We start from the raw sequence: 25,974 nt of genomic DNA on the forward strand, positions 1-25,974 counted from the left end.
GCCGGCCGCTACAACTGAGGAAGACGTGAAACAGGGTATGAAGTTGGTGGCAAAGTGGGGATATGGACCCCAGTACGACGGCGAGGCCTGTCTGAAAAACTCATTTGTCGATATTTCGGTCCTTACGAGATACAGCGACTCAGTGACCTCGTTTATGAAGTCAAGCCTACAGGACATGGGCATTCCAAACGACGCAACCCCACCGAGCGTGTACACATTGTGCGCATGAAACCGTACTACGACCGATACGAAGACTAGCCACCCCACTTGCTTGCTGTACAACCATTTCACTCTTACAAACCTTCCGAGACGGAAACGCTGCATACATTATCATCGAAAGCATCGGGCCAATGCCTCTTGAGAGGGGGGATAATGCCACAGGAAATTACCATTGCTCCGCGCAACGCGGACGTCGGGACCCAAAGAAACGCTAACGGCACGACTACGAGCGACGAAGCCAGCCGCAATGCACGAGCCGGCCCTGCATGCACGCAGTACTCCACCGAACAGCCAACGCGCGTGAGGAAAAAGAGAACGAGGGTGCTCGAGGCAGAGGCTCACGAGGACTACCAACCTTCGGATCTTCTTGATTGCAGTGCGTCGTTCACTTTGGGCACAAGTTGGCTCTTAATAAACCGTGTAAATAAAACATCCTTATTGTGAGGCTGCTACATTCGTTACAAAATCAGCCCAAAGAACTACATAATTATTCTAGCTTAATTAGCTTGACACGTCATGTCAAAAAATTACTTCCCCCATTAAACCTTTTCATGACTGAAAGAGAAGAAGAGAAATGTGCCAAGATCAGCAACAGCTTTTTTTACTTTCAATTTGTAGAGCTCTCTTTTTTTCCCTATAAAATGGTACCATTCTTTCAATTCCGTGGCGTTCCTTTGTTTCACTAATCAAGTAGAAAAAAGAAACTCAAAGGTGGCTTCACTGCATGGCAATGCTATGAAAAATACCCATGAAGTGAAAGCCAAGACACAGATGTTCTAACATGGACAAGTGTGGTCACCTAGCATCAAGAAACACAAGTATGATGAGTATCTTTGTCATTGCTTTTGTGCGGGACCAGTTTTGGTTGAATATGATCGTCCTCGGTCATGTTGTTAGAAAATCTCACGGTGACTCTACTCATTGAGGGTCGTGACAGGGTTAGAGGAAAAATTCTGTAGAGTTCAGGATGTAGGACACAATTTGAATGCATAGCATTTGGAGAAGTTGATGTAAGCAATAATATTGCACATGTGCATTGCTGTAAATGCTGCTAGAATGAGGTGCAGTTTGCCTAATGACGGGTGTGCTAACTTTGGGCCATAAATTTCTTTCAGGCGTCAGCACACCAGAAGAACCTGGACGTTGGTGCGAACATCTTCATTGGCAACCTGGACCCAGAAGTGGACGAAAAGCTCCTCTACGACACCTTTTCAGCATTTGGTGTCATTCTTCAGACACCCAAGGTGCCTTTCTCCGTTCTCCTCGGTGCATGATGGTGCGTGTGCTCAGCTGCTTTATTTAGAGGCCAGCTGTAGGGAAATTGTGACCTTGCTGAAAAATGAGCCTCAAGTAAGCAGTTGCGATGCAAAATTTTGCTGCTTCTCAATTACACATGGATAGATTTCAATTTGTTTTCATTCGAATAACATCTGTTTCTTTTTCAGTTGTGCTACTAAGAGTAAGTCACCCATTTAACATCTGCTGTGTAGTTTCAAACTTAGGGCGTCCTACTCACATCATAAATATGAGCCCAAATTCAACATCTAATAAGAGATATCTTGTATCTGCAGTTTCTATCTTGAAATCAGTTGCATATTTTCAAATTATTATTCATACTTGCTTGAATGGTGAAGTATTTAGCAAGATGTGTGCCTGCTTCAAAAATTAGGCATGTTCGCTGTTGTGTGAGGCAGTATTGAGAACCCTTTTTCTTAGCTTTGAGGGTTACTTCATTTGCAACAGCTGGTGGGTCGAGTACAGTCAAGTCCCAGCACTTGCAAAAAAGTCAATTGCCCCAGAATTTTGTTGCCGCACGGTTTCAAATATGCACCTCACAAATTTGGAAAGTCTGACAAAACTGATTCATACCGCTACATGCATATATATTGATATTCTAGAGGGCGACGCGCATGTGTGTCTGACGAGGAAGACGAAGGGTTGTCTCCTCTCGATCGCTGGTGAACCGGTCACGCCATTACCGCTGGTTTTGAATACATCTCATCCCCAGCCTCGTTGATACGGCGTCTCTTCTTTTCCGGAACATATTTGGTGGAGGTGGAACGTTCCCCGTCCTCGCCACGAAGCTTCGCAGTGGCCGCATCGTTCAGTCACCGGCCATGGCTACCAATGACAACAACCCATCAGCGTCTCCATCTGTAGCTCCAGCCACTACGCACCTGACGATGCCCACCCCCCGTGATCCCAATACATTCTCCACACAACCAGGGCTTGACGTTGACTACTGGCTCCGTATGTACGAGCGTGTTAGCCAGACACACCGATGGGACCCTACCATGATGCTTGCCAATGTAATATTTTACTTAGACAGCACCCCACGGGTCTGGTTCGACGCCCTTGAGACCGAGCTCACCAGCTGGGATACCTTCGAGGAAAGACTACGTGACATCTTCGGCGACCCGTCCGGTCGCCAAATGGAGGCGGGAAAAGAACTCGCCACTCGTCTGCAGTCCCCAACTGAGTCGTATGTCTCGTACATACAGGACGTGCTCGCGTTGTGCTGAAAAGTGGACGAGCAAATGACAGAAAGTGACAAGGCGGGCCACATACTCAAGGGCATTGCATACGACGCCTTCAACTTGCTCGTCTACACCAACGTCATGACCGTAGATATGATTATCAAGGAATGCCGCCGCTTCGAAATGGCGAAAAGCCGCCGTGTTCTGCCTCAATTTACACGCCTACCAAACACGGCTGTTACATCCACCTGCACCGATCTCAGTGCCGCACCACCCATGCAGGACGTGACACGAATAGTTTGATGAGAGCTTGAGGCGTCAAGTCCCGCATCATTCCCTCCACATCCGCTTGACCATGGCGCCGCACAAACGCCTCCGGCGGTCTCCATAATTCAAGCAGGAAAAAGTGAGGCAGGAAATTGCAAAGCTCGGTACCGTATTTACTCGCGTAATGATCGCACCCCTAAATTTTGTCGTCTAAGTTAGACTTTTTTTTCCCCCCGCGTAATGATCGCACCCTAAACTTGCCGCATCGACATGTCATGTGCCAAGTCCAGCTGAACGTGCCTATCATTGTTTCTGTGATCTGAAAGCAGGCATCACTATGCTACTGCTGTAAATTTACTGATTTAAGTGAAAGCATTCCTTATTTAGATAGAAGAAACTGTTCTGACGTGCGTGACGTACTCACAACCTTCATAACTGACGCAAAGAAGGAAGAAAAATACGGTCGCTTCGCTCCACGCAGTTCTTCGCTTTATCAGTCGTCATGTTTGTTCAGACATTCAGCACTGTTACAGCGGCGGCCGCCTGTTGGTCGACCTGTGTTCACCCCGCAGCAATGTTTTTTTCCTCAGACCACGTTTTTTTTTTTTTTTTTTTTTTTTTTTTTTTGCTTTGTGATCGTCTGTTGAAGCTCCGTTTCACCATGGGGCGGTATGCGAGCTTTACTGCCGTATGCGAGCTTTACTGTGCAAGCTGAAGGTGCTTGACTACGCGCTAGAGCACGACAACCACGCTGCCGGCAGACATTTTGCGTCGACAAAATCCGGATCCGATATTGGAAAAAACAGCGCAACATGCTCATGGCTACTAACAGCACGCGATGGGCTTTCTGCGGACCCAAATCTGGCAAGTTCCCTGACATCGAAAAGGCAGTCCTCGAATACGTGAAGGACATGCGCAAGGACGGTTATGCAGTGTTATTAGACATGATACGGACACAGGCGTGCACAGTTTCCCGGAGGCTGGGAATAGCCACAAAGGACTTCCACGCCAGTTCCAGCTGGACGACACGCTTCATGCGACGGAATGGACTGTCGCTGGCATTTCCAACGCGCTCGACGGAACGGAAGATGACCCTCTGTGGGACAGTGAAGACACTGCCGGTTTCGACAGGGAATCGAGCGGCGACGACACTGGCGCCAGTGATGCTTCGGAGTTTGAATGAACGTTAGGGGGTCAGAGAGGTAAAAAATACAAGGGCAGTGTTCCATGCATGTGGCTCCTGCGTAATGTGTGCATTTTATTACGAAGGTAAGCCTTAATTTACATTTATTTTTTGTTATGTTCATGATAGCTACCGTAAGAATTCTGATTAGCGACTTTTTTGCGTTTCCGGTGCTCAGAATAATTTTTCACGGAAAATTTACCCTGCGCAATGATCGCATCTTGAAGTTGGAGTCAATTTTTTTTTTTTTTTTTAAAGTGCGATCATTATGCCAGTATATACGGTATTCCTGTGGCCTGCTCTGTCTCCCTACCCGTTTCGAGACCAATGACAACAAATGCACCACGCCATGACTCACATTTTCTTCCACGATCCCGCAATCCGGTGGAATGGAGAACTGCAGACGACAAACCGATCTGTTTCCGCTGCCACTGAGTTGGCCATATCTCCCGCTACTGCCGCAGCACTTGGACCCCCTCGAACTGGAGCTCATTTTCCTCTTCTCGCCCATACGAGGACTCCCGTCGATATTCGCCCAGTCGTGTGTACCCTTCTTCTGACGTCCCCAACAGCCGCTCCACCGCTCGTTCGCCGTCACTTCAACGCCGGCGTTCCCCAGCGCCCCAACTACGCCCCTATCTGTCGCCGTTCAACTATGGATCCTCTCGGACAGAAAACTAGATTATGCAGCTCCTGGAGGTAGTGCTGCATCCCTTGTGACTGATCCAAATCCTCCGCTGACGCTCCCCACTAATAAGAACTTGATTGAGGTATATGTGGACGGTATTTCTTTCACGGCGTTAGTTGATACCCGATCTCAAGTGTCCATAATGAGTGCTCATTTGTGTCGCCTGCTCAAAAAAGTCCTCACGCCTGCAGCAACTAAAGCCCTCCGTGTCGCTGATGGTGGAACTGTGGCCATCTCTGGAATGTGTACCGCTCATGTTAGTATTGCCGGCCGCCATGTCCCGTTTTATTCACGGTGCTTGAAAATTGCCCTCACGACCTAATCTACGGCATAGACTTCCTATCGACACATTCTGCCCTGATAGATTGGGCCGCCGGTACTCTCTGCCTAGAACTTCCTCTTCTCCCGAATTCTCATTCTGAACTCACGAACAGCCTGTGCACCACTGACTTCTTCCGGATACTACCTAAAGCTCTCACATTCGTTTAATTGGCAACACCCTTTTCCGTGCCCGACGGTGATTATATCGTGGCGCCGATTACTGATGTTCTTTTGGCGAGTGACATTAATGTCCCACACTCTGGCGTGACCGTGGCCTCTAACTGAACATATTTACCTGTTATCTATTTTAGTTTCATAAAACAAGTGCTACCTCAAGGAATATCGGTCACCACGCTAAGACCCTTAAATGACGACCACGTCCCCTGTTTTGCGGCAGACGTATGTCCCGAGCATCCACATCACTTGCAGAATGCCACGTGCCTCGATGCAACCTTACGCTCCATGATCGCCCCGGACCTCGACCCATGAGAAGTCAGCCGCGCTCTGCCGCCTTCCGGCTTCATACCGCGACATATTCGACATAGACAGCCGTCCACTCGGCCAGACTTTACTCGCCAAGCACCGCATTAACACAGGTGATTCTCATCCCATTCATCGGCGACTATACCGGGTGTCTGCCACCGAGCGTAAAGTAATTCAACAAGAAGTCACCAAGATACTAGCCAAAGGAATTATTGAACCCTCTTCGAGCTCTTGGGCGTCCCCCGTTGTGCTCATTAAAAAGAAAGATGGCATGTGGTGCTTCTACATGGATTACAGTCATCTGAATAGAATCACGAAAAAGGATGTTTACTCTTTACCCCGCATCGATGACACTCTCGATTGTCTCCACGGCGCCCGATACTTTTGTACAATAGACCTACGTTCCGGCTACTGGGAGATTGCTGTAGACGAAAAAGACCAAGAGAAGACTGCATTTGTAACTCAAGACGGCATATATCAGTTCAAGGTTATGCCGTTTGGGCTATGCAACGCCCCAGCCACGTTTGAACGCATGATGGACTCTCTGCTACAAATGTTCAAATGGTCAACATGTCTTTGTTATCTTGACGATGTCGTCCGAAGTGGCACTTCGACGTAAACTCGTCGAAGTGCCACTTCGGACGACGGCAAATTACAGTGTTGGGCCACCTTGTCGACGCTTCTGATGTGCAGCCGGACCCCGAGAAAATTCGTGCAGTCACCAGTTTTTCTGCACCCCAGTCAGCAAAAGACGTCCGGAGTTTTTTAGGACTTTGCTCCTATATTAGAAGGTTTGTGAAAGATTTCGCAACCATCACTCGACCTCTCACAGAGCTTCTGAAGAAAGACGTCACACGTGGGGTACCGACCAAGCTGCTGCTTTTTCTCACCTAATCATGATACTGACGACTTCACCTATATTGGCTCACTTTGACCCATTCGCTCCGACAGAAGTCCGAACCGATGCTAGTGGTCACAGAATCGGAGCCGTCTTAGTCCAACGCCAACGGGGACATGACCGAGTTGTCGCCTATGCTAGCCACCTCCTCACAGCTTCTGAGCGCAACTATTCCATTACAGAGCGTACAATACATTCCATTATGTCTTGCTCTTGTTTGGGCAGTGTTACAAGCTACCACTCTAGCGTCGCCAGCGCCAAGTCGGCGACGGGAATGACAGCAGGTTAGTTCGTTTCGTACGCAAGCAGAGACAGTGAAGAGATCAGAGACGTGAGAAAACAGAACAAACTTTACTCTAGTGATATTGCAGCACACGGGATCTAGTACAACACTTCAATACAACTAACAAAATACATCGAAACTTGATACAACTAAAGAAATATATAACAGAAACAATAAATCAGCTTACGAGAGAGAACTATTACAAACTACACAAACTAACAAGAATAGAACGACGGAGGAGAAAGTTCGAAGATATACACAGGTGAAGGCATACGTGTGATGACCGGCAGCGTTGTGTCCCCGACGATCGGATGCGAGAAGTCGAAGAGAGTTCTGGCACGACTGCGATGTCGGCGGTGTTGCAAGGTTGGTGGCTCCGGGAGGCTAGTGCTTGCAGGTGACTTCGAGCAGGTTGAGCTAACTCGAGGCGAAGTCCCGATGTCCACGTTGCAGACGTTAATATCGCGTCACAGCTAGACGAACGGCTAAGTTTAGGTGGCCAGCTGATACAGAGCCACACTAAAAACTTCTAGAAGAGATGCTTGTTGATCTGTTTCTACACCATGTTGGTCAGCGACTAGTCTGCCTTGCAGGGCAAAATCCTGCGCTTAAATCCCCCTCGTGTCTCCTCGCTCTCTTCTTTGGGGACAAGAGACCTCTACATGGGTCCAATCATGCGCGTTTCATTGATGGAAACTCCGCCCCAAAAAATATATGGACCCCACCCCTTTTTAATTAGGAGAGGCCCTCAACTAGCGAGAGTGACAGCCTGTTGGGATGTTGTCATACAGCTTGGCCACCAGAGGTTTTCCCACGATTTCTCCCGTGGGAAACGGTCAGACTGTTTGGCTCTCAGCCGGTGCGCCCTGTAGTCTAATCGTTGTTCGGGGTACATCGCGGCCTTCCACGACCTTGCAGACGCCGCCGCAGTTACAAATGGATCAAACGTCGGCGGCGACGTTCGAAGAAGAGCACCCCACTCCGCACTTCTCGGCTCCCTTTCATGCGCCCGCTGTTCCCACGGTCAGTGGGGGAGTCCGGCGCCCGTTAATTGCGGTGACACGGGGTCGCCAAAAATGGCCGTCAGTGACAGGCAGTCTCAAAGTTCCGCCCATATATATATGGCACTAATTTCTCTGTCATAACTGACCATCATGGGCTATGTTGGCTTACGTTACTGAAGAATCATACTGGCCGGCTCGGGCGCTGAGCTCTGCGTCTGCAAGAGTATAGTACCTACACGGTGACGTACAAGTCCGGACGCCTACATCAGGACGCAGACTGCCTGTCCCGCTACCCGGTTGCTGAGTCGAGCACTATGCCTGACGCCAACACCGAGCCTTGCGTCTTTTCCCTTTCGCTAATGACAAGCATCAATGAGGAGCAGCGCCATGATGCGTCCTTGCGTGCTATACTTGAGCGGCTCGAATCACCATCTTCCAATCAGTCCAATAGCTCATTCGTGCTCCTCGATGGTGTATTATACCGCCAAAGTTTTGAGCTGGATGGACTGGCTCTGCTGCTTGTCATTCACGAACACCTTCGCTCGGAAGTTCTACATGAACTTCATGACCTTCCGACTGCTGGTCACCTTGGTGTGTCACGCACTTATGACCGAATACGCCGACATTTTTTTTTTTGGCCAGGGCTTGCATGCTCAGTCAGAAGATACGTTGCGGCTTGTGAGAAATGTCAGCGCCGCAAAACACCATCGAAACGTCCCCCCGGACGCCTTCAACCACTTGATATTTCGTCCGAACCGTTCTTCCGGGTTGGCTTAGACCTACTTGGCCTTTTCCCCTTGTCTTCCTTGGGTAACAAGTAAATAGCCGTGGCCACCGACTACGCCATGTGTTGTGCCATCACACAAGCTCTTCCAACAAGCTGCGCCACAGATTGTCGCCGACTTCCTCCTCAAGGACGTGATTTTGCAACACGGAGCCCCACGGCAGCTGTGGCCGCACCTTTTTGGCAAAATTCATAACCGACATCTTGCAGTCCTGTAAAACGAGACACAAGCTGACTACGTCATACCATCCGCTAACCAATGGACTCATGGAGCGTCTAAATCGAACTCTTACAGACATGCTCGCTAAGTATGTTTCTACCAATCACACCGACTGGGATCTCGCGTTGCAGTACGTGACATTTGCCTACAATTCTTCGCGCCATCACACTGCCGGTTACTCTCCATTTTTTCTGCTGTTTGGCCGAGAACCAACATTGCCTCTAGACACCGTCATACCATCCCCTGGAGTACTGACCAGTGAATATGCCATGGACGCTATCACTCGGGCCGCTCACGCACGCGAAATCACCCGTACTCGCCTTGTGATCTCTCAAGAGAAGCAACGGCGCTTGTATGACCAGCGACACCGCGACATACACTTTCCGTATGGTTCTTTGGTCCTGCTATGGCCTCCGACCCGTCAAGTTGGCTTGTCAGAAAAACTGCTTACTCGCTACACAGGTCCATACTGAGTCCTTCGTGTGGTTTCTTCTGTAACATATGAATTTGATCCTGCCACCCCGTCACCTTCATGTGCCCAACAGGCTACCGATATTGTACATGTTGCGCGCTTGAAGCCCTACAACTCTCCTAGTGACGTTGACATTTAGATGCGCCGAGACGGCGCTCCTGCCGCCGGGGATTATGCTACATGCATGCATACTGAGATTCTAGGGGGCGACGCGTGTGTGTGCCTGACGAGGAAGACGAAGGGTTGTCTCTGCTCGATCGCTGGTGAACTGGCCACGCCATTACCGCTGGTTTCAAATACATCTAATCCACAGCTAAAATTAAATTTTAATCCACAGCTAAATTAAATTTGCTACCTCTTCCGCAAAGTTAAAAGCTTTTCGGCTTTCTGATGCGAGCTTTACTATGTAGACTTGCACAAGCTGGGTAGACTTTTGTCACCGTTTATATTCCAGTCGCAAACCTTAACATCGTATCATGCACGCTACTCTTCTTTAGTTTATTAGTACAGTCGACGTCCGATTAGCCGAACATCCAAAATTCCGGACATGCCTGATTTCCTGGACTCATCTGTGGCACCATCAAGTTCCCCATAGAGTCAATGTATTAAAAAGTCTAAAATTCTGGACGCTTATAGCCTTCGGCATCCAATTTCCCGGACTTTTTACTGTTAACAGCCAAACCAAAGTCACCACCGATGCAGCCATTTTGGTTGTTTTCATATCCTCGAACCCGCCATACTCAGATCGCCAGCAGCACCGCCACCAACCGTTGCACTGCGCGTTGGCTGCCGTAACCTTGAAACGGCACTGTCAATCCATTGCCAGCCGTAACTTAGGGATTTAGCCAAGTCAAACCTCACTGTGTTCGTTCACGTGTTGTTTTGTCAGCTCTGTGGTCGTGTCTGCGCTTGATCGTTTGCTACTGTGCGCTATTTTCAGTGATCACGTTTCCAGACCTTCAGCATCCACCAAGTTCCTAGCTGGTTCGGGCTGCACTTTTCGTCGAGTGGATTCGACGTTTACAGCGATGGCGCCGACTGCTCCTTCGTCTTCGTACGCGCCTTGAAAGCGCACAAAGCCTCCTCGTAGGCTCATGATGGAGAAGAAAGCTGCCATCATTGAACAGGTCTAACGCGGTCGGTTGCAGGCAGAAATGGGGAGGGAGTTCGCAATTTCGAAGCAAACTGCTTCGGACTTCACCAAAAACAAGGCGAAGATCTTGGAAGTGGCTGCCAAATCAACCGGGGCTGGAAAGAAGAATGCGAGCCAGGGTGTGTACCCGAAGCTCGAGGAAGTACTCGTCGTGTGGCTCAGTGCCATGATTGCTAGGAAAATCCCAGTGTCAGGCAATATCCTGAAGGAGAAGGTGGAAGTTTTCGCGTTTCAGAAAGGCGTGAAGGACTTCAAGCTCATCGATGGATGGCTTCGCAATTTCAAGAGCCGCAATGACGCAATTTCAAGAGCCGCAAGTTCAAGATGTGCATAGAAAGGGGCGCCGTTTTTTTTCAAGAGCCGCAATGACGCAATTTCAAGAGCCACAAGTTCAAGAAGATGTGCGGAGAAAGGGGCGTCGTCGACGATTCCGTTGTCGCCGAATATCGAGATAGAAAGCTGCAGTCCTTGCTTCAGTAGTTTTCGCCTAATGATATTTTCAACCGCGACGAAACTGGACTGTTCTACAAGCTGCTGCCAGAGAAAACGCTTGCATTTTCTCGTGACCTCTGCCACGGCGGCAAGCACACCGAGGAGAGGCTAACTGTTTTCGTTGGCAACAACATGTTAGGCAGCGAGAAGCTTCCGTTACTAGTAATAGGCAAGTCGAAGCATCCAAGATGTTTCAAGGGGGCAGTGACTGCCTGTTCTTTATGAAGCTAAGAAGAAGGCATGGGTAACGCAGCAGTTATTCGAAGTGTTCGAGCAGCAAAATCGAAGAGCTCTGCTGTTCGTGGATAATTGCGCTGCGCATGGCCACATCAAGGACCTAAAGGCTATACAGATTGAATTTCTGCTGCCAAACACCACAGCTACCCCACAGCGGATGGACCAAGGCGTGATTTGGAACTTGAAACATCATTACAAATCACGCGTGCTCAGCCGCATGGTGATCTGCTCTGACAACGGGAAAAGCTACGCTGTTGACCTCAGGTTTGCCGTCGGCATGCTAGCGGCATCGTGGAAGGCGGTTACGCAAGAGACTCTGCAGAACAGCTTTGGCACTTAGTTTTCAGTTGACTTCCGGAGAAGCTTTTGCACGCTCCCAGGGTTGTCTGAATATCATATTTTCTAGTGTATAATACGCCCCTGCTTTTAATTGCCACTTATGACTCCAAACGGCAGGAGAAAGAAAAAATTACCTAATTAGGCGGGCTTCTTTGCATTCCTGTTGACGCGTGCCATAAAGCCACGTCCAGAGTTTAGCTCCAAAATTTTGGCGTATCTTGTGCATTCTATGTGCGAGAATGTACCTTCACTTTGTGTGCGACGAGTTATCACCGAGTTAGCGAGAGTTCAATGCAGTGCTTGCTGGGACCAAAGGATGAGTCATAATCAGACCTTACAGAATTTCGTGGTCTATAGATGAAATTTCACAGAAACGAAATATCGATAGAACGAATTTTTTCGCGTGTCCTTTTTGCCAGGCCGTTCCACATCATCTTGACACATCATCATGTTGCACATCGTCATGTTCCACATCGTCATGTTCCACATCATCATGATCATTTTGAGCCCTACCATAATACTTTCTCAGTTTGATTCCTTTGGAATTGGTTGCTATTATTACTATCATTAGCGAGCATAACCAAGGGGTCCGCTGCTGATGCGCAAAATGCCCATTCATTGTTCGAAGAAGCCAGCAGGCAATTCGATTCGTTACTTGCGATAAAGCATGTTATGGCCGATGAGATTTTATAACGTGGCAGCAGAAAGCACAAGACCGGGCTGATCGGCAGGTCATGGGAGATGGCTTTGCTCTGCAGTGGGCATAGTCAGGCTGCTGCTGCTGAGGATGATATTATGGGGTGTTCACTTTCGCATGCTTGCTAGCATGATGTTCTTGCCCGTGTAGTTAGGATTCATCTCATACATCACGGCATTGTGAGCGGAGTTAGGCCTAGTGACTACTTCGAGAAGTAAGCTCGATACCAGTGTGCACGGCTGCGGTGCCTGATGTTTCTAAGCAGATGTGTCATGCTCCATCTTGAGTAATATGAGTCGTTTCGTGATGTCTTTTGCCACCGTAAAGTGTACTAGAATGGGAGAGTGGTCCACTGGAGTGGAAGGCAAGCAGCGCCGGCGAAGCAGAAAGCACTGAAAATTTGCAGTGGCACTGCAGGCGCCTTCACCTGAATGCAGGTGAGGTCTGTTCGGGCAGTTGGGCTGGTGAAGCAGCGGCGGCATTCATGGTGACTGGTGTTGACTGTAAGAGCGACGAGCTGTCATCTGCTCGGCGTGTCTGCTCGACGCACCATCACTCGCTTGTTATTTTAGGGGCGAAGCTCTTAAACGGTCTGTCCATCTCTTGTATGTATGTATGTATGTATGTATGTATTTACGTGTCCGCCTATAGCTCAACCTTTGCCAGCTGCCCACTGCTTCATCCTTGCAATCATCTCACTACGCTGCATCACCGATCCACCAATTCACCGACCATGAAGCAAATACTGTCAAGAAGTAGCCAATACGAAATTCAAGAAGGTCATGTTCTTGTGTCCAGATGCACGTTTAAGAACCATAGATTGTCCCATTGTGTCCATCCCTTGTTTGTACGTGGCCCCCTATAATTGGATAGGCTTCAGCGCAGTTTAGACAAAGACAAATGGAGACACACATTTCGTCTGTGTTCTGTGTCTCCATTTGTCTTCGTTTAAATTGCGCTGAAGCCTATCCAATTATGTACCAACTCGCCCAAGTCAAAGTGCTTTTGACCACCTATAGTTCCACCTCTGCAAACTGCCCACTACTTCGTCCTTGCAAACATCCCACTATGCCCCATCACCGATCCACCACTTCATCGACCATAAAGCCGTCATAATGAAGGGTGAACAGAAACGACGTACAGTCGAGCCCACATATAACGGCCCCACTTAGAAACGAACTTTTGTTTAAAACGAACAATATCTGCGTGATCGTGAGAATGTACAGTGGTTCAATGGCACAAAATCGTACTTACAACAAACATCTCTGAGCGCCGCTGATCGGTTACAGCGAACGGAGTCAGCAGTCTGCCGACTTCCCGGGAAACCAATTTCGACCACCGATCAGGCATCGGCGAAGTGCCCATACATTCTTATTGTTAAACACCGACCCTGCCTCCGCGACCCTCTGCTTGTTGCTCTCCCCAACCCATGGAGGAAGGAAAGTTGTTTCCTCCATGCCCCGACTGCTTTTTGTTATGCACCCCTTCGTTCTTTGTCCCCCCGCTACTCTGAGCACCCCGCATCACCAGCCGAGGCTTGTAATTTCACACTGCCACCAATCTTTCAAAGACCGGTCGGCCAGCTACCCTGTTTTTGATGGCTGGTACTGTCATTGTCGTTGGCGTCACCAGCCTGGAGTGACCAGACCATTTGCCAACATCGTCGGCCACCGACTATATCCGATAGTCTGCGTCTAGTGCACGCGCGTACGCTACCCCACCAACTCTGATACTTTGCGATTCGTTTTGTGTTTAGGACTTGTTCTTACTCACTTCGCACTTGGCTCAGCATGCCTTCCATGCGCGTGCGGAAGCGCGAAGATGGCTGTTCATTTGTGCGGAACGAATCACGAAATATCGAAGTTCGTGAAGCCACGCAAAGCTGGCGGTGCAAGAAAACTATTTTTTGACCACGACCGCCGATTCTTTGAACACCGTCGCGCGCACCGATCCAGGTGGCCGTGCTTTGACTTCTGCCCACAGAGGCACTTTTTCCAAGTTTTTCTACGTGCGAGTTTCGCGGGCCTTTCAAACAAGCTACCCAACCTGCCTCCTTCCTGTGTGTTTTCGTTTTCAAGGTCGCCCTCCTGCCGCATCTGCCCCTCTCTTTATCACAACTCCTTGCCCTTCTCTCGCAAGTCTGCTCTCTTCTCTTGATCACAACCCCTTCGCCCGTCTCGACCGCTCCGCGACGCCCGCCATGCTGGCTCGAATTAGTTTCGTTTTCTGACTGGAAACGGGCCCAGAGCTGTTCCACGTGGTCTGGCATGTGTGTCGCGTGTACGCGTCTTGCTTGCTCTTAGTGTGCATGTGTGGTCATGATGGCCGATGAAAGGACTAGCACGCTTTGTCCTGCCGCTCAACAAAACGTCGAAAGTGTGTCCGCTTGGCTTGAGTATAATCCGCGCATTACCTAGGTGCCGCGTTGCGGAGCGCTTGCTCATAGCTGTTGACCACCTGGCAGCCAACTTGCCGCTTCGGGCGCCCCGGTATTCAGCTGTGGAGATAAATATTTCATGGTCGGCAGTAACGACTACATGCACGCGAAACTGTTTTCGCGAGGCCGACTTCGTTGACATTGGGCCTAGTGCCGAGCTTGAAGCTTCCGAACAGGACCACTGCGGCTGCGATTTGTGGCAGCGCGTAGCTGACTCCGACCTGGGAGAACGGGTGGCACATCTGTTGCGATAGTTTAATTACAGCAGATGATGATGCCGACACTGCAGAACCGTGCACGGATTAGGGCATTCTGAATTAAGTACGTGGCCAAAGCGGTTTGGAGGAATCAGATTGCGTGAACGACGAAACTTTGGAGCCTGTGCCTCATGCAGCTTATGCCACAGGCCTCGGCGAACGAGCACCCTGCCGTTTTAAATGAACTCGTGACCACCCTTCTGCCATTCAAAACACGTGCATCACGCACTTTTTGGGGCATAAAAAGTTTGTGTTTTCACTCGCAACTTTTTTTTAATAGCTGTGTTTCATTTACTACGAACTTCGGGATACAGAGAACGGATGCTGCGTCATGCTCAGGTTCGTTATAAGCGAGCTTGACTGTATAGCTACCACTTACGAATAGTAGAACTTCTTGTATAAATATATAAAGTATTTGTATGTATAACCCTGCAGTGCTTCGACCTACCCATCGTCTTTCACTCCGTGGATATGCTGTGATTTTTTTAGTATTTATTCACTAGCTTCTTTCAACCATGCTGGTGCTAAAAAAGAATCTAATGCAATGAAGCTAGCTTCACGGCTTCTGGCTACAAGCAGGGTATTAGCAAAGTAAACGTAGTGCCTTCCTTTAGTAGAATTATTCATGAGGCATGGTGCGACACTGTCCAAAGCTTTGCGTCGATGCTGCTGCAACGCTGAGGAATACGCTTGAGACACAACTGACGCGTGACGGCCAAACTGCTGCAGCGGCTGCAGTACACGGCCATAACCATGACAACGTAATGGTAAACATGGTAACCATGAAGGCAGGCGACAGTAGTGCCATCTGAATTATTAGAAAAAAATGCCTCAGCGCGGAGCCCGATGTGGAACTGCTCTCTCATTCTAGTACACTCTATTCACGAGGTCCAATGTGTTGATAAGCAGAACCTCTTAGGTGAGTCAGTCTAAGACACACATCTGTGATATTAACGACAAGCATGATGCACTATCCTAATTCAAGGATTCATCTTTCCTTTTCAGCTGCCAAACTAAAGGGTGATTGTTTTCTTTAAAGATTATTGACTCGTAAGCTTAGGATGAGTGGGAACGCATCTCTCAGTAGCGTGAGTTTTGATGGCCATGGCCTCATGACACGCACGCGAGGCATGCTGGAGCGACTTGGTGAACACAGCTGATTGAAAGCCTGAAAAGGAATTTCAGACATTTTGCTTTTTTGTACGCTTGTTTTCCAGTGGAGGAGCTAGCTGAAATGGAAAATTTGAACAGAGAAACACTCCTTCTGACAAGCGTAAAATGGCGGTGTCTCGTTGTGTCATTGTGGAGCTATAAAGTCTTGCAAAACGCTGGTTTTTTTTTTTGCAATTTCTACGAAAACTTTGTTTCGCAGCAGGCGGAGCAAATTTGTACAGTGCTTTGTGGCAGTTTTCAGTGAATATATTTCTCGTTATCAGAGAGTGCACTGTGATGATGGGGACAAAGAGGGAAGACCACAACACAAGCAGAAGGGAAATATATTTCCTTCAGGGGCAGTGGCTATGTTTGTGCGCACAACTTCTGTTTATGCTAGTTGTGTCGAATGGTGACCAAAAGAGAGGAAGATACAGTGTGCTGAACCTTCTCCACAGTATGTATGTCTCGACTGAACCTCAGTGCGCTGCGTGCGACTGTAACTGATCACGTTGGTGGAGGCACTGCCAACAGTTGAAGGCTTCTTACTTAGGCCAGATTAATGGGGCACGAATTTGTTTGGAGCTTCATGCAAGATCCAGCTTCCACCAAATCAAGCTAGGCTGTGAGAGTGAAGAACTGATGACATTCATCACACCTCTTTAGGGTGTCCTTGAAAACCCTTGAGTTCGAAAAATACATTTTCAAGGCCCTTGAAAGTTCTGGAATTTTTTCCTTTCCTTGAAACTCCTTGAATTTTCTGAGCACTCGCAATTAACATTGCGGCCTCCTTTATGTGGTAGAGCGGCATACCTGAAAGTCTCCTGGATTTTGACCAGTTCTTACGTTTGTACGATTGTCAGGAAAATCTGGAAATTGCAATTATGTGTGTGGTCTGGTCGCATTGACAAAAATGCGACCCAATCTGATCTCGTCATTTTGGGAACCCATCACATTTTATTGTAAGTGAATTGAGGATCTATTCATCTAAATGTACAGTATAATCTCAATGAAACCAGCAGATATACAAATTCATGAAATTCCCCAGATAAGTTTCACTATGTCTATTTGGCCACAATTCAAATGTTTTGAGCTGTTTTCCTCATCACGGCAGGTCGTGTGAACTTTAGTGCCGAAACCGTAAATCCAAGGCCGAGAGCAGCGTGCTCGAAGCTTCGGAGAACGCACGCAGCTAGCGGATGCACGGTCAGAACAGCAATTATCGTTTGCCACAGCCGCTATTGACGAAATCGCGCTCACTCTTGACACAATCTTGTGTGGCGACGACTTGACCATACAACCTCTATATACTACCACTGATGTAACTGATATAATTCCGAAAGTGCACGGGCGCTCAACGCTTGACCAGTCAAAGTGATGTTGCTTTCCACAAACGCTGTGGACAAAATCATGGCAGATGTAATCATAGATAGCAAGAAACGACATGGCAGGCACGTGCACAGCCAGCTCACGCAGATAGAAAACGAGACTACCATTTTTCGCAACTGTCACGTATGAAACCCCGGTTGCAGCGACGCGATTACTAGCCGAAGGCATGCGGCTAACGCAGCGGAACAGGTGATAAAGACGTAAAAAACGCTAAAAGCGTTCTGGTGTTCCTGTCCAAACAATCCTGTAACATTTTTTCTGTCGATCGGAATACTTTTGCTGTACTCTGGCATTATGTTTTCAGTTGGCCTTTAGCGAAGCTTCGACCCGCGCTTTCCCGGCAGCCAGCTGCGCCGTCCCGTCTGTTCACGTGTGTCCCAGGAATACATGCACGAGTTTTTTTTACAGAAATAAATTTTGTTAATTGTTTTAATGACGTGAAATTTTGAGAGATACAAGTATGTTTGTTCCCTTTGAGACTCGCACTTTTTACTGTAGTTGAGAAACCCTACCCTTGGGTGTTCGGCCACTCCAAGCCGGTACGAGACCACGCCATGTTGATGTTTACTGACTCCCTAATCCCATTTTTCTCACGATGTTTTTCTTTTGATGCGAAACAGAAAGTGGCGAAAATAAATCAACGTGATACCCCATCTCCTCCGATCGCGGAAATCTCCCAGGTTCAGAATCTTTGAACTTGGCAGGTATGGATCACCATCGACCTGACAAACTATTTCTGAAACACTAATTTGGCGTGAGTTGATATAGTTTCTGCCCACCTAACTTTCTGTCTCCCCCTAATCCGCTTACATTCTTTGAGAATTCAGTCAGTTACCGTCAATGACCAGTGGTTATCCTGTCTACGCGCTACACGCTCGGTTCATGTCCATTTCCTCTTCTTGATTTCAACTCGATATTCTTAACCCGAGTTTGTTCACTGTTCCACTCTGCTCTCTTGTTGTCTCTTAAAGTTACGTTTATCATTTTCCTTTTTATTTCTCACTTCGTCGTCTCCTATTTAAGCTGAACTCTCTTTGTAAACCTCCAAGTATCTGCTTTGCAGGTAAGTACCGGCAAGATGCAGCTGTTATATACGTTCCTCTTGAGGGACAGTGGCAATTTACCAGTCATGGTTTGAGAGTGCTTCACAAATGTGCTCCACTCATTCTTATTGTTCTATCGTGGTTTGGCTCTGCAGTTAGCAGAAAGTTAGGTGGGCAGATGAGATTAGGAAGTTTGCGGGCACAAAATGGGAGCAGCAAGCAGAGGACCGAGTTTACTGGTGGATCATGGGAGAGGCCTTTGTCCTGTAGCAGACGTAGTCAGGCTGACTGTGATGATGATATGGTTTCTTTTTTCAAATTTGCATGGGGAATAAAGTTTTACCGTGTCAAACCACAAACAAAGTGAGAGACTTGTGATGCTTTTCGGTACTGGCTCTTTCCCTCTTGTGCATGCGGTGAAGCTAGTGAAGCTAAAATGCGCATTAGACATGTTTGTTGAAATTGCATAATGCATGTACTGTATAAGTACAATAAGAATAATTCAATTTCAAAAATTTTAGTGCAAAAAATTTCAACATTGCGTGCTGCTTTTATTTTATGAAAAACCTGTGACAGGTCCTGTAAAGTTCTTGAATATCCTTGAATCTTCACTTTGAAAACCTGTACAAACCTATCTATTGGCCGCAATTGCTACAGGCATCATCCTTTTGGCATTGTGACAGCACTTGAATGATGAAGTACATACTGTGCAAACTCAAGATGGGTACACAAAAGAACGTACTTAATTATGCAAAACCAACTAGCTCAAAGTTTCACTCTGCTAAACACCTGAATGATTCCAACGCTTCATGTTGAGAGTGCTTAAAGGCATCACTGGAATCATCAACATGGTATACAACATATGCATTTTCGGATCGAACTTTAAAGAGCACGACCAGTGTCTAGATGATGTCTTGGCATGATTAACTCAAGCGGCAGTCAAAAGCGGGATTTGCTTCAAGTGTCTTCTACCAAGTTCTTAGGAGTTGTCGTCAGCTAGAAGGGAGGTTGTCCAGATGCAGACAAAGTCGAGGCTGTAATGGACATCCCACCACCAGTCGATGTCATTGGTGTTTGCCGTTTACCTGGAATGTTGAATCGTGTGGCTCGATTTATTCCAAACCAGTCTGCGATCTCTGCACCTATTTGTGCTCTCCTCAACAAGAACTCCTGGAGTGGGAGTTCAACTTAGAGCAAGCATTCAAGAACATCAAATCTTTGCTCAGCGCCGACATATGTGTGGCTATGTACAATTCCCACTACCCAACTAGTATCAACTGACGCAAGGTCTTGTGGCCTTGGCGTCATCTTACGCGAAGATCAACAGTCAAAATTTGTACGTGCTGTTGTCTATGCTTCCAGGTCTTTCACTTCTACAGAGGAACGCTGCAGTCAAGCGGAAGAAAGAGTCTCTGGCGGTCACGAGGTTCGACCAATACCTACATAGACTAAGCTTTAAGTCGAATCCGATCACCTTCTGCCCTCCTTTCAAGTAAAGATCTTGCCTCCTCGAAAGGAGCAGGTACTCCATGAATAAAAACTGACGAGCAATCAGTCCTTCGTCAAGTATACTCCTGGAAAACTGCTAGCTGACCCACTATCAAGAGCACTCTGCGACTTGCCAGCTTGGAAAAGCGAAGTTCTTGTTGATCCACAACTGGCAAATCTGCTTAACGAGATCTTCTTGCTCAAGATCGTAACTGTTCTTCGATTAGGAGCTATCGTGAGCGAGGCTAGCCATCCTAGAATAGAATTTGGATCCATTTAGCGCCCTACTGAAAGGACTTGGCATGTACACTCAAACCTCATTACTATAATAAAGTTGCATCTTACACACAAACAAGTTTGTTATATCTGAAAATTGGTTATGAAGGTTTATTCCTAACACTACAGCTATTGAAAGACTATTTTTCATTTACTTTGTTATAACTAATATTTCATTATATTGAGGTTAGAATGTACAATTGGTTGCCAAGTTCTTCTGGATTGCCAAATTTCATTTATTTACAGTACTGTCAGCGTATAAATACATTGCTGAAGGGATGAGAGATCCATAGCAAAAAAAAAAAAAAGATGGAAAAGGAAACAGCATAAAGATAACAGTAGAATGGAAGCATTGGACAAAATAATTACAAAAATTTTGCAGAAGACATTAGCTAACATTTAGTGAAGTAAGTTAAAAACAATGTGTAATGTTACAGCAAGCTTGATAGTCTAAAAAATGGCATGAAAGGGAAGATGAAAGCTTATGATAAAAAATCAGTAAACAGGGGTTGTGTCGAGCCAGCGTTTTGACAAGCAGACTTGTATTCTTCTCAAAGGCTAGAACAGAACTGATTTCTCTAGCACCAGCATGTCTATGCTTCGCATCCTCTCCTCCATCCTCAGAAAGCAGCGGGAGGGGCAACATCAGATGTGCGGGTGTGAGAGAGCAGGAAACGGATTGTGCTGTGACGAATTCTATGAGTGAAAAAGGAGCAGGTACTCCATAAATAAAAAGAAAATAAGGAAGAGATGTGGGGAGGTGAAAATGTACACATGTCGCAGAGTACCGGTTGTTGAACCAGTTGTCAGAAGTTAACGTTGGTAGGTTTGAAATTCTGAGAGGGAAGGATTAACTTGCAGTGGCTTTCTTTGTGTATGTGCCATACCGAAGGAATTCAAGAGCCTCTTTAGAAATATTTATATTTACTGGCTAGTGTGTATTGAACTTGTGAATAAGGTACAACACTGTATATTTTATGTCTCTTGCAGACCGGGAGTTTGACTGAAGTGTGTAGAGTTTCATATCGTCAAAGTTCTGCTACATTAAAATGCTCTGCCACTGCTTTATATAATTGCTTTGCTGTGTTCGCACGATAACCGTTTAATCTGGACATAATCACTAACGTTGCTTTTAAGCTTGATAAGCCCTTTCAAATGCAGTTGTAGTATCAGTTTTGAAGGTGCGTAAGTGGTTCCAATGTCCTGCTCTTCTGGAAACAAATAATTGAGAGCCTGCAGTAGTTGAGAAATACCTAATGATGATGATCGTGAAATGAAGCTGGGTGTACAAACAAGGAACGAAGTCTTTCTACGTGTTGCTTTTAACGTGTTGCTAGGGAAGTTTTCTTGTTTCTGACATTAGCATTGCGATTATAATTAGATGCAATAAAGCGAGCAGAGTGATGATGCACTGCCTTAATGCTCAGTATTAATGTAGAGCTATGCGAGTCTCGGAAATATGGTCATCCCGTCAACTCGCGCTGCTCTACGAAGGAGATCAAGGGGTCTGCTGCTGTCAAGAACGGGCCGAGAGTGTGCTTGGTGGCCCCAATTGCAACAAGTATATCGATGACCTTGTGGCTCAATGTGCTGAGTGTGCTGAGACTTGCGCCGAATGTGCCGAATACCAATGGCAACTCAGGAAAGAATATATGGCAGCATGTGGGAATCGACTTGCTCCACTTGGAAAGACACGACTATGTCCTGATCATCTACTACTACTGCAGATTTCGAGGAGTAGTCACACTGGGAACTATTTTGGCAGAAGTGGTCGATGCCATGTTCAAGAGTAGTTTTGCTCGCTTTGGGACAGCATACTCCATGCAGACGGACAATAGAGCTCAGTTTGCCTTCAAGGAGTTTGCTGACCTTGAACTAGCGTATGGATTCCACGAGATCAGCAACCCTCGATACCATCACGCAATGAGGTAGAGCACATTGTCCGGACCGTGAAGGATTTGCAGAAGAAAATTTGGGATTCGTAGCTTGTTTTGTTCACTTACCCATAGACACCTGGAGTTTATGGCATCTTTCCAACAAAATTTCTTATGAGAAGAAGACTACAAACTTGTCTTCCGGTTCTGCCTGAATGACTTCTGGCCTTACCATATTTCAAGGAATTCCAAGCGCATAATACTGCAGCAAAGTGTCAACAGGCAAAAGACTAGAATCGCCATCGCAGTGCTACTTTGATTTCTCCTCATAATGTAGAAGAGGACGTGTGAATTTTGATTGCAGTCCAGCTCAGCGACCAGGATCGTACATGGTTGAGACTCCCAGCGGAGTTGTGCGAAGGAACTGCCGCTATCTGGCGCCGTTAGTAGGCGACCAAAACGTCCAGGGATAGAGTGCAGTTGCCTCGCCACCAATGCCAGCAACTTTGTCGTCAAGTCCTGCAAAAGTCCTGCCTCAATGTCAGCGCCAGAAACATCATCACCAAATTAATCATGCACATCACCTGTGCAGCCTGTGGTGATGCCTCCCCCCTCGCCTGAAGTGCAGAATCTACCTGTGCAAGTAAATGTGCCTCAGTGTCGTGAACCTTGGTGTGCGTTGTGGTCGTTTTGTAACTATCCCAGCAAGAAAGATGTAGGGGACGCTATGTGTGCTTTGATTATCAGCTAAGGCATCAAGCTGATAGCATCTGAGTGCCACCTGGCATCAAGGTTGAGGGGCTAATAAAGAACTTGTTGTTACAGCAAACTTGTGTTTTTATTCGGCGTCACTGAATGAAGAACCTGTCCAAATTTAGTTCGAGCTGACATTTTCTTTTGTTTGCACACTTGTATGACTTTGTCAAAGCATCGGGCTCATTTCCTGGTCACTCCACGATGCAGATAATGCGGGATCCAGACACGGGCAACTCCAAGGGGTATGCTTTCATCAACTTTGCCAGCTTCGAGGCGTCGGATGCAGCCATTGAGGCCATGAATGGTCAGTACCTCTGCAATCGGGCCATCACCATCTCCTATGCCTTCAAGAAGGACTCCAAGGGCGAGCGGCACGGATCAGCAGCAGGTCAGTTATTGGCTCCAAGGTTTTCAGAATAAGGAACACTTCAGTGAAATATCATAAGCTGCCTTTTCCACACAGAAAATCGTCGTTAGATTACAGGAGGGCCACTAAACCACCCTCAAGAGCCAAGATTTATCAAGAAGAGATAACTGCATTCTTATACAATGTGAGCATGCTGCTGCATGAATTTCACAAATAAGTACTGTACTAATAATAAGCAAGCTACAGAGGAAAGAAGACTCTTATGTAACCTTCTTGCTCAGCCTCCCTGTCCTCTACCATTAAGTTTTTACTTTGCTCTTTGAAGGTTAAAGCAGGCCAGAACATGCAAGTAGGTCCAGCTAGAAGGCTGTGAAAGCAGTACGTCAGCTTTAAGCTTGTAGACAAATCTGGGCACTTCGCAAAGGTCTGCTGTTGTCTAGGTGAAGCATAATTTGTGTTCAGAAATACATTCTGCATATTATCAGGCATGCTTGCTCTTTCTATGCTTATTACAAGGTAAAAGGAGTTGACACTGAGAAGCAGCGCTGCCTTCGGAGCGGCCAATGGAAGTGATGTCAAGCCATGCGTGCAGGGCAAGTGTTAGCATACGGGCTTCTCAAAGAATGTTTCGAAGAATAGGCTCTCACTTGTTTGGCAGCGCGTAATCTCTCTTGCCAGCCGCTGTTTGCACCAAGCATCGCATTGACAACTTCTCAAGCACTGCAGATCAAGAACGTCAGATAAAATACGGTGTAACAGTGCACCGTGAGTATTGTGCTTCACTAAAGAGGGCCACGAAAATTGGTGTGAACTAAGCAGCTTAGACAAAAAGTGCAGTGATCTGAACTGGATGGCACTGTCCTAATGTGTGATGGGTGTAATAAAAACTTGTCAGGCAAGGAAAAAAATCATGGTTGAAGAAAGCGTACGCTCGTCAACTAACGAAATAGCACAAAACAAGAGAATGGACATTTCGGTGCTTATTACGGGTGTCTTATTCACAATAAACGTATGCATGGTAGCCTCCATCATTTATATATCTGTCGAAACATGCAACACGCTTGTGTATACCTTAGGGAATGAACCCCATGTCCCATTTATCGTTTTAGTTGTATAGTTGTAATTCTGTTCTAAAAAATTTCATGAGCAGGCTGGATGATAACCTTTTCTCCTTTTGATGATTGAAGCTGATTGGCAGTCAAGGCAGTGTCCACTTTTTTTATGACGCTCTGAAGGGCGTCCAGAACTGTGTGTCCTTTGGCTGCATGATTATAGTACTGCTGCAGTCGTCTTTGAAAGTGTCCTATTGAAAGCGTCCTAATGTGTGTGTGTGCAGAGCGTCTACTAGCTGCACAGAACCCTCTGGCTCACTCGGACCGACCCCATCAGCTGTTTGCCGATGCGCCCCCCGTGGGTGGGCTTCCCCCGCCACCATCCGTGGTTGGCCTTGCCCCGCCTCCCCCTGTGTCTCTGGGAGCCATGCCACCTCCACCTGGTAGGTTCATCCTGTGTGTGCGCCCACTCGGGGCAAAACATTTGGTAAGGATTTCCTATTGGAACACGTAAATGAATGTGAAGGCTTCATTTTTTAGAACTTCATGCCAAAAGTTGAGTACCTGAACATCATGGATTTCAGTCTTTTATATCTTTAGTCCCATAAAATATTCCTGAAACTCACCTTGGGAAGTTCCCCATTTTTTACAAACACAATGTGATTCGTTCTTAGTCTTCACTAGCATCTTGATGATGCATATTCGAAAGAAGCACGAAAAATATTGTAATTAATATCATCCGGAATTAGTATGAACCAAAAGCAAGTTAAAGATGATTATGAAGATGAACAAGAACTTTATTGGGGTCAAAAACTACTTGCTGAACAATGTCCATGATGTTCATTTGAACTTTCCTGCTTTCAGCACCTCTCAATAAAGTGCCGTGGTTTCCTCACTCATGCAGGCGTGTTCACACTTGGGATCAAAGCGAGTGAAAGCGGCAATACTCATTGGATGGCAATTCACTCGCTTCACTGCTTAAGTGGCCGGTAAAATGCGCTAAGAAGTTGACAAAAGGAAAAACGAAATCCGTTCTGGAGAATTCACATGGGATAATTCAAGCAAAAATGCCAGAGCGGCCACAAAAACCACGTCCATGCCAGTCAAAAACATTCACATTCGGTTGGCCCCTTATGCATGCCACCACCGCTTGAGAATTCATTCCATTTTACTCCTTTCCTGAGTATTAAAACTAAACGCCTAAAAAGCGCCTTCTGCACTTTTTTTGCTGCTCAACAAAACGTCGAAAGTGTGACCGCATGGCTTGAGCGTAATCTGCGCGTTTAAGATAGGTGCCGCGTTTTTGAGCGCTTGCTCATATCTGTGGACAACCCAGCAGCTAACTTACTGCTTCGGGTGTGGAGATGCATTCAGCTGTGGAGATAGTGATGGCTTCATGGGTGGCGGTGATGGCTACATGTGTGCAAAACTGCTTTCGCAAGGCCAACTTTGTTGATGTCGCGCCTGATGCCGAGCCTGAAGCTTCCAAACAGGATCACTCTGGCGGCGATTTGTGGTAGCACGTCATCGACTCCGGAAGGGCATAGGAGACATCTGTTGGGATGATTTCATTACGGCTGATGATGATGCCGACACTGCGGAACCGTGCACAAATGAGGGCAATGTGAATAAAGTGCACGGCAAGAGTGATTTGGAGGAATTGGAT

General features: G+C 47.1%; 1 protein-coding gene across 5 annotated transcripts in view; it reads left to right on the forward strand.

Annotated features, from left to right (window-relative positions):
• Positions 1-25,974, forward strand: part of Spx (Spliceosomal protein on the X) — a 78,636-nt gene that overhangs the window by 32,750 nt on the left and 19,912 nt on the right. For 4 of the 5 annotated variants that reach the window (XM_075891013.1, XM_075891014.1, XM_075891016.1 and 1 more), the window contains exons 4-6: positions 1,335-1,463; positions 23,097-23,277; positions 24,593-24,751. In XM_075891013.1, coding sequence (XP_075747128.1) covers positions 1,335-1,463; positions 23,097-23,277; positions 24,593-24,751 — 469 coding nt within the window. Of the gene's footprint in view, positions 1-1,334; positions 1,496-23,096; positions 23,278-24,592; positions 24,752-25,974 lie in introns of all 5 variants that reach the window. The other variant, XM_075891015.1, reaches the window with a different exon arrangement.

The sequence above is a fragment of the Rhipicephalus microplus genome, chromosome 3 (assembly GCF_043290135.1).
Source record: "Rhipicephalus microplus isolate Deutch F79 chromosome 3, USDA_Rmic, whole genome shotgun sequence".
Lineage (NCBI taxonomy): Eukaryota > Metazoa > Arthropoda > Arachnida > Ixodida > Ixodidae > Rhipicephalus > Rhipicephalus microplus.